Below are 9,331 nucleotides of genomic sequence, written 5' to 3'. Positions count from 1 at the left end.
TTGTCAATTGTTACAAAAGATTCTCACCTGTATATATGTTCCATCTTGCCTGCGCGTGGTCACCAGATCAAAACAGCCAATTTTTTTGATCATCCACGCTTGACACTCCATAATTGGCAGCACGATATAAGAGAAGCAAACCATAACGCAGAGCCAAAGTCCAGACACAGAGTATGCTGTTTGACATCAATACATGTATTATCCAACACCAAAGGGAAGATTAAAATAAAGGAGTGATAACATTATGAAAAGCCAGCAGCCAAGACATCCGCCAAGGATTATTTTCATTACAAGAAATCATAAAATCAATTGCCGAAAAAAAAAAAAAAAAAAAAAAATCATAAATCAAGTGTGCCATTATTCCAAGCCAAAGTCAAGTAAAAATATACAGTTACAGAGACAAGAGACTCTCAATGTGATCGGAAAAAGTATGCAGTCCCTCTAGAGTTTTGTTTCCAGTGCCTTGGTAATGGTAAATCCTTGATAAATGACTCTTCTATTCTAACGCTGTTCATCTTTGGATGAAATACAGAGCATGAAACGGACACACCAAAGATTGTGGTAACTGGTACGTGTAAACTCACCAGCTTCAGTCACACCTTCTAGATATAAAAAAGGTTTTCGAAATTGTATAATCATGTCATGTTAATGACACTTTACACAGGTAGTTATTTTATTGTCTCCTCTTAGATGAAGTTGTATTTCTTAGGATATTGATTCTCTTTGACGGAAATCATGTAGTCTTGTTGAACATCATCTCCTTCAATGAAACTATATTAATATATATTGTGTTTGTATTACTGATCCTTTCGTATGTATCATTGTGTTGTTCAAACTCGGTTGAAGTTTCTGAATACTGAGTCTTGATGAGTTGCTAAACATATGCATCCGTTTTGCTTGCATCGGATCTATTTCAAATTTCAATACCTTTCTTGCGTTAATACTGTTTCCTCTCGCATGTTTGTGACTGTGTGAAGATGTGTGATTTTAAGGGTTTGAAGATGAATTGCATGGTAAATTTGCGCCTAATGAGCGCACACAAACTTAAATATACCCATAGGTGCAAGTTCTTCATCTTGACGTAGCTCATGTTTTATCTTCCCTTATATGTCCTAGTATTCATTAGTTGGCTTATCTTTTAATTATTATATATATTTTGTATTTTTACGATTACATAATCTAATCTTATAAAAAAATAATTGATTTGATTTGTGAATGAAAACAATTCATGCTACTTTACAAAAAAAATAGAGTGAACTAACCTTCGTGACATTGTTAGTTGTTTACCTTACTACGAAAGATGAAATGCCAATTTTCTTAGAAACCTTAGGCAAAAAACCCATAAATCCATAAGTTATATATCTAAAATTCTTTTCTGTAAATATTTTTTATAACATGCATGAATGTTTTTGGCATTAAATTTTTAAGTACTTGTCCACATAATATGATCAAATGTGGAAAAATGTAAGCCTCACGTAAATTTGTCTTACAAATATTGTAATATGCATTCAGCATTCACCACCACAAAGCAACTACTTATCTTTTCTTTTAGAGTTTACTGAATGTTTTATTTGTGAACAAGTTACATAGTCGGAAAATGCAGGGTAGGCACTAGGCAGCATGGCTAAATAATTCTGGCCTTGTTCGAAATTCTCAATTAGTGAACGACGTGTGCCAATATAAGAGCTACGTTATTCATCTTCTTCTCATCCACTATAATCTCTTTTGCTCATATAATTAAAACAAATTTATGGCACTCAACAACTAAAACAAAGTAGTCGTCATCATCATCATGGTGTGTGTGTCCCATTTGCATATGTGCATGTATGGTCGCACGCGTGTGCTGCACCAAAAGATAATGAAATCAACAAAATTGTTTCATATAAACACAAAAGAAATGTTGTCTTTTCTATCTTTTTGGTTAGCTTTGGGTCTCATCATCTCATTCAATGTCCTTTTTGGACCCATTCTCCTCTTTTTCTCATCTTCATAATTTTGTTCCCCACGTATGTGTTCGTTCGTGTGTCTCTTACATGTCTAAAACTCTTAAAGTATCCTTTTTGACAATATTGTCATACTTTTACTAATCATGATCTAATAAATTAAAATAAAACCATGATTTTACACACACAAAGTTAATTTTAAAATAGTGTTCTACACTTCTACTAGACCCACAACATTAAAAAAAACCCATCTTACTAAACAATTAAAAACCTTATCAGATTACATTTTCATCATATATCGTAATATTTTCTTTTTAAAACCGATCTCATGATTAGAAAAGTTAGGCTTATCTCAAAATCTAGAACAAACCCTACCAATACATATATGGTAACGAGTGCACTCAATGACAATGGGATTATATTGACCTCAATAAAACAATTTTACACTCCTTATCACTCGCCTTCACTTCACTAGAAAGGCTCATAGATTGATATGGCAAATATATATGGATATTACAGAGGTGAAAAATTAGATTAATTATGATAATACACAATAAGAAGAAATTCCCAAATAAAAAAAGACGGGAACGACATCAAAATTCGACCCATAACATCTATGTTAGCTTTTTTTCCGTCTGAGTACTGAGTTTTTTTGTTTTGTTTTTGTTCAGAACATCTTCTGGTATTTGTTGTTCTTTTATACTCTCTTCTTTCTTCTTCTATATGACCAAAAGTAGTAAGTACTAAGCATCATCTTCCTTAACCCTAGAACTTGAACCTGACGTCATTCCGATCACTTGAGTATGCGTAAATCTCTGCAACTGTATCATCCGGGCGTAGATGCCATCAGGGTTGTTCTTGAGGAGATGTGAATGTGATCCTTGTTCCGCGACTTTGCCATCATCGATCACCGCGATCACGTGGGCGTTCCTGATAGTAGATAGCCTATGAGCCACGACAATCGACGTTCTACCAGAGCAAGCTTGGTCCAATGCTTCTTGCACTGATCTCTCGGACTCTGCATCAAGTGCGCTTGTGGCCTCGTCGAGCAGCATGATCTCTGCTTTCCTCACGAGGGCACGCGCAATTGCTATCCTCTGTTTCTGTCCTCCCGAGAGCTGAACACCTCTCTCTCCAACATACGTCTTGTAACCTTCGGGTAGCGCGGATATGAATTTGTGGGCGCTGGCCAGAGTTGCAGCTTGTATGATCTCTGCTTCGGTCGCGCATTCGTGTCCATATGCAATGTTTTCGTAAATGGTGGTTCCAAACAAGCATGGTTCTTGAGGGACTATGGCTATGTGTTTCCTTATGGCTTTCAGGTTGTATTTCCTTATGTCTTTACCGTCAATCATGACTCGGCCTGAGGATGGTTCGTAGAATCTCTGGATGAGGGAGATAACCGAGCTTTTCCCACATCCACTTGGACCTACAAGTGCTAGAGTTTTGCCAGCTCTAGCACGAAGGCTAAGGTCACGGAAGATTTGGATGTCTGGTCTTGAAGGGTAAGAGAAATCAATGTGCTTTAGCTCAACTTCGCCGCGTAACCGGTCTGGGACTGGGGTGGTATCAGGATCATCAGGTTCAATCTCGGTTTTACGGTCAAGAAGTTCGAAAACAGACCGCATAGCCTGACCACCTTTGATGAAATCAGGAGCCAGTGTGAGTGTCTCTGCTGCACCATTGGCTGAGACCATCAGAACCATGAAGACTCTTATGGTTTTGGAGAAGTCAGAGATGCCATGTTTCACAAGCCATGATGCATACCATAGTCCGAGAGCATAAGAGGCATAAAGACAGAACTGTGCTACACCATAACCACTTCCAGCGATCTGTCCTTTCCAGAAGCAGCGTTTCAATGGTGGTTCAAGGTTTGCAGTGTAGAGACGAACAATCTTTGCCTCTGAATTGAAGGCCGCCACTGTCCTGACATTAGCTATGGCTTCACCAGCGAGCTGCGTCCCCTTGGCATGCGCCGCTTCCAGGTCTCCCGAGAATCCAGTCATGAACATTTTCTGTTCAAGAGACAAAACAGAGTTAAAATCTAAGGACAATAATAAGAGTATACATTTGCTTTGTACAACTACAAACACATACCTGTAAGACAGTTGCAGCAACAACTACGGGGAAGACTGCGACAAGGACAAGTGCTAGTCTCCACTGTAGAACAAACCCGGCAGTGCAAGCTACTAGCATCAGTGCTGTGTTCTGCACAATAACTGAGATTCTATCTCCAATGGCGGATCTCACATTATTGGCATCAAGAGCTAATCGTGCTGCGATTCTTGCACTTTCGTTCTCTTCTTGATCAAACCAAGCCATCTCATTCTTGAGTACAGCGTTGAGCATCTTCTCACGGACTCTCTTGGTCAGATTCTCACCCACGATGTCCCAGAAAGAATGCTGGAGCGTGTTGAAGATAAGTGCTGCGGAAGAGAGGCCGATTAAAAGATAACAGTACTTATCAATCTGTTTGATCATGTATTCATGGTCCGGGTTGTAGTAGATGCTTAGGACTGCGCTGAGGACATACGCAAAGAACGCGCTGAGGGAGCCGCAAATGACAGATCCTACAGAACCAAGCAAAGCATATTTCCACTCCGGCGCATTCATTTTAGCTAGCCGCCAGAAAGAATTGGCTTGATCCTTGAAGGCTAGCTTCTCATGTCGATAATTTGGGTAAGAAGAAGCTTCAATGGAGAGGCTGAAATCAGAAGTTGAGAAATCCGAGAGTCTCCGTGAATAAGGTGATCTTCCATACGACGAATTCCGAGTCATAATTGGCGAGCTAACCGAGTTTCTAGCACTTGAAGGTCTGCAACGTATAAAAATTGACATTAGTAACTAAACAAAGCATCATTAGTGCCACATAAAACGAATCAGAATATACCTTGCGCTACTCTTTCTCGCATTACTCATGGCAGTTTCATGAGCTGCTTCTTGCATTCTAATTAACTTGGCGTAGATTCCATTTTCTCCCTTGGAAAAAAGCTCATCGTGCGTTCCAATCTCAGAGACACTTCCTTGCTGAAGCACAGCCACAAGGTCAGCTTTACGAATGGTAGAAAGACGATGAGCAATAATGAGAGTAGTCCTTCCAATCATGAAACGATCCAAAGCTTCTTGCACAAGCTTCTCTGATTCAGAATCCAACGCACTCGTCGCCTCATCTAAAAGAAGTATTGCGGGGTTCTTCAACATCGCTCTCGCTATCGCTATTCTCTGCTTCTGCCCACCTGATAGCTGCAGTCCTCTTTCCCCTACCTGACATTTTTCACATTTACCAACATGAATATAAACAAACATATGACTGAAATATACAGTATGTCTATCTAGGATTAAAACCCTTTGGAACAGTGGTTGCTGATTTTCAAGTTAAAGTAGCAAGAAAAAAACAAGCACATGAACACTAAAAATATTCAACATCAAGACACATGACTAAAACTACTTGTCTGGGTCTCACATGCGTTGTTGACCAAACCCATGTTACTCTGTTATAAATGCTTTTCTAATGACCATACCTCTTCTCTCTTTTGACTCTTTCAAAATACCTTAAACTAATGAAATTCAAGAATCAAAAGAACACAGATTCATTTGGATTAGTAATGTGAAACCACCATACCTGTGTGTCAAAGCCATCAGGTAGTTTGATGATAAAGGAATGAGCGTTTGCGACTCTAGCAGCCTCCTCTATCTCAACTTGATCTGCGTCAGGACGGCCTAAGAGTATGTTTTCTTTGATAGAAGTGGCAAATAATGCAGGTTCTTGGCTCACAAGGCCTATCTGTTGCCTTAACCATCTCAGTTTCAGCGTCTTCAGGTCTTGACCATCTAGTAAAACTTGTCCTGAAGAGACAATAAAACCATGTTAGACGAACAAAACAGCTTAAAATGTATGAGAATGTTAGATTGTTAACCTGAATTCGGGTCATAAAACCGCTCTATAAGCGAAACGACTGTGCTTTTCCCTGAACCGCTGCTCCCCACCAAAGCAATAGTCTTCCCGGCAGGAACAGAGAGGCAGAAATTGTTAAGAATCTTAACATCTGGCCTGGACGGATACGAAAAGTCCACGTTTTTCAGCTCGACAAGGCCCGTGACCGAGTCTAACTCCACACCAGACTCGCTGTTACGCTCTATTGTCGGTTTGTGATCAATGACTCTAAAGATCTTTGCAGCAGCAACCTTTGCTTTGGCAAATGCAGACATACTCGGAGCTGATTGTCCCAATGCCCTATAAACAACAATCAAAACCTCCATCAGAAAAACCAATTTCAAATCAACTGATAAGAAGAGTAAAAAAAGAGTAGCTTACAATCCACCAATCATGACGGCGAACATGGTAGCAATGGCGAGACCACCGTTGGTCAAATGGTGGCGAACGAGATAACCTCCGTACCAAAGCAACAGAGCATAGCAACAAAAGACGACAAAGTAAGTAGCACCAAGTCCCATTCCTTTAGCTACACCAGTTTTGTAACCAAGTTTCTGAGCTATCTTCAAAGCTGAAGAATAAGCTTGTGAAGCTCTTGATTCTCCAACGAAAGCCATCACTACCCTGATTTGCACCACTGTCTGCCATTTTTTCCAGAAATCGAATCAGACCCCAAAAAAAGAAATCCAGATGAAACAATGATTTGATAATTACCAGATTTGACAAAAAAGGAAACTTTTTTTTTTGTTTCTAGGGATTTGTGCACTCTACCTGTTCGACGATATTACCAGCTTGTGAAAGGGACTCTTGACTCTTATTAGAGAGCTTAGAAAGAGTAGTGGCGTGAATTCCTCCGATCACAGCTATCAACGGAACCACCGCAAGAGTCACTAAAGCAAGCTGCCACACCGCCGTGAAACCAACGATGAATCCAGAAACAAAAGTCGCCATGTAATGGATGAAATTACCCAACTGAGATTTCATAATTGAAAAACAAAAAAACCAGATCAGATGAGTAAGAAGAACAAAAATAGAAATGTAAAAAAAGTGTCTTACTTTCTCACTAATGGCGTCTTGAACCATAACAGCGTCGGTGTTAATGGCGAAGACAACATCTGAAGTTCGAACCTCTGTATCAAAGAACTGAATGTCTTGATTCAAAGCTGCTTCTAAATACTTAATCCTCATCTTCGTTGTTTGTCTCTCTCCACTCCACATCCAACACGAAATCTCTGCAACAAAACCAAATTCAAAATTAAATCGGATCGAGAAAACAGTATCAAGTTTAGATCTTTTCTTTTTTTTTTTAATCTTCTTCAAACCTGCCCAAGAAGAAGCCCAGATTGCAGCACCAACCACTAAAAAGTAAAGTGCATACTGCAAAAAAAAAAACAGAACAAGTTTTTCAGTTTTGTTTGTTGTTCACAGATTGAAGATTTGAAAAAAAAAAAAAACAGAACTTTAAGAAGTTATGAATACCTTGAGAACTTCTTGCATCATCTTATCGACGTTATTAGCATTAGAACCAAAGGAATTAACAAGATCGGCGAAGAAACGAAGAAACAGAGGTAAAGAGCAGCCATGGACGAAAGCACCAAGAGAGCCAATTCCCATCAGTACATAATCTAATCCGTCGGCGAATCTGAAAAGCTCTCTAAAAGCAACACCGGGAATCTCAGCTTTCTTAGGCTCCTCTACCACTAGTGCAGGCGGTGGAGGAGGAGGAGGAGCACCACCGTCATTATCCATTTCCGGCGAGTTTCTCCGGAGCTCTGTTTCTGTGTTGATAGAGTTGTTGTTACTGTTGGTGGTGGTGGTATGGTTTTCAGGGAGAAGCTCAAGGCCTTGCATTTCGGACCAACGCCATAGTTCAAGTGACTTAATTTCTTCTTCTTCTTGTTTTGTCTGATCAGGTTCTTGGGACATTTGTGTAGATGTTTTCTCACTTTGCTTTATAGAGAACCTCAAAAACCACAACAGCCCTGAACAAAATAAAATTATTTTATTTTAAAAAGTAAATATTTCTCTTAAATAAAATAAAATATATAAACTCAAAGACTCGAAAAATACTCGATAGCTTCTTCTTCACAACACTTGTATTTTTATAATCTCATCTTCTTCCGTAGCTCAATAGCTCTATATGCCTTCTTCTCATATACTTTTACTAATCCCACTTTCCATATTTGTGTTAATCTTTTTTTTACCGTTTCATTTATCTGAAATTAATGTAAAACATAATAACAGGATCCTGATTGGGTCAGTCAACTTGTGTATTTTAAGTGAGTCAATTTAGTGTATTTATTCTGTGTTTATACCAATTTTGTCAAGAAAATATAAAAATTCAGATTTTTTAGTGTGTAGTGATTTTCAGCCCACGCTTGATGTTTTTTTAAATTTTATTTTTCCTTTTCTTACACATTTTTTTTTGTTTCCATGTTCTTGGATTCGTTTGCTTTTTAGTGGGTTATTTTTTTGGGTGATTAATTTAGTAAATTTGTTTTTTTTTTTTGGTTCGGTTTCTTGTTGCGTAGAAAACAAAGAAAGTGACAGATGATGGAAGAGAGAGAGAGAGAGATTGATGGAATCCGACATAGAACACTGTTAGCAAAATTGGAGATAAGTTTTTTGACTTCCTACAGTTTCTTCTCTTCATTGGTCTCAAATCTGTTCTCTATATATTTAAAAAAATTTATGAACAACAATAATAACAAAAAAAAAATTACAATTTTTACAGTATAAGGTGAAATGAAAACTAAAGAAACTTACAAAAAAAAAAAAAAAAACTCAGAGGAGTACTATTTAAAAAATAATGAGTACCACTACAAATAAAAAAAATATATAATTTAAAAAAAATATTGACCGAATTTGGTAGGTACAATTATTATCGATTATGATTGTTCTTCTTTCGTTCTTGGAAATGTGCACAGTATAGTTATAAATCATAACATCTTACTATACAAATTTTACTGGATTAAAGAAAAATATGCTTATTTGTTTTGTTAGATTAAGCATATCATAAATGTGAATATTGTTGTTAAAAACTACATTCAAAATGTTAAACAGTCAACCTTTACAAACTAAAAACTATGGATGGATTCACACTAATTTCACAGTACCTCCTTACTCTTTTTTTTGGCTATCTCTTACTAATTATGCGACAGTCTTACGGTGTAAAATATGTTTATAACCAATATAAGATACAAAACACTGTGCTAAGATACTATATTTCGGTTTTAAGAGACTGCCAATAATGTTGCTCTAATCAACTATACGTTACAGCTATAATTGCAACCAAATCAAATCAAATTTTTTATAAGAGTACACAATTTGTATCTTTTATATTTGGTTCCAATGAGTCCAAGTGAAAAATAATGGGCTGGGAGTGTGTAAGAGAACATATCTGTTCACACATCAAGTCTCTCACATTCCTATAATTACGGTCTCAGCTTTAAGT

At 37.7% G+C, this 9,331-nt stretch overlaps 1 protein-coding gene across 1 annotated transcript; it reads right to left on the bottom strand.

Moving 5' to 3' along the window:
• Nucleotides 1–2,593: 2,593 nt before the first annotated feature.
• Nucleotides 2,594–7,821, bottom strand: LOC17888791 (ABC transporter B family member 1). The gene is made up of 10 exons (XM_023783737.1): nt 7,357–7,821; nt 7,200–7,254; nt 6,934–7,109; nt 6,649–6,849; nt 6,259–6,518; nt 5,861–6,177; nt 5,566–5,789; nt 4,834–5,207; nt 4,041–4,758; nt 2,594–3,958 (listed from the first exon to the last, which is right to left on the bottom strand). Exons 1-10 carry the CDS (start codon nt 7,801–7,803, stop codon nt 2,687–2,689), a joined length of 4,044 nt encoding a protein of 1,347 aa, XP_023639505.1. The 5' UTR covers nt 7,804–7,821; the 3' UTR covers nt 2,594–2,686.
• Between the last annotated feature and the right edge of the window lie 1,510 nt (nt 7,822–9,331).

This window comes from Capsella rubella, unplaced genomic scaffold (assembly GCF_000375325.1).
Source record: "Capsella rubella cultivar Monte Gargano unplaced genomic scaffold, Caprub1_0 scaffold_4, whole genome shotgun sequence".
In the NCBI taxonomy this organism is placed as follows: domain Eukaryota; kingdom Viridiplantae; phylum Streptophyta; class Magnoliopsida; order Brassicales; family Brassicaceae; genus Capsella; species Capsella rubella.
Note: the sequence above shows the minus strand (reverse complement) of the source record. Positions and strands in the feature narration are given on the sequence as shown.

What these genes read in the sequence shown, in the direction of transcription:
- LOC17888791 (XM_023783737.1), bottom strand. Translation starts at nt 7,803, where the DNA reads ATGTCCCAAGAACCTGATCAGACAAAACAAGAAGAAGAAGAAATTAAG. An exon ending in GTTTTATGACCCGAATTCAG is followed by an intron (nt 5,790 to 5,860) that starts GTTAACAATCTA and finishes TTGTCTCTTCAG; the next exon opens with GACAAGTTTTACTAGATGGT. An exon ending in CTGATGGCTTTGACACACAG is followed by an intron (nt 5,208 to 5,565) that starts GTATGGTGGTTT and finishes GAAAAATGTCAG; the next exon opens with GTAGGGGAAAGAGGACTGCA.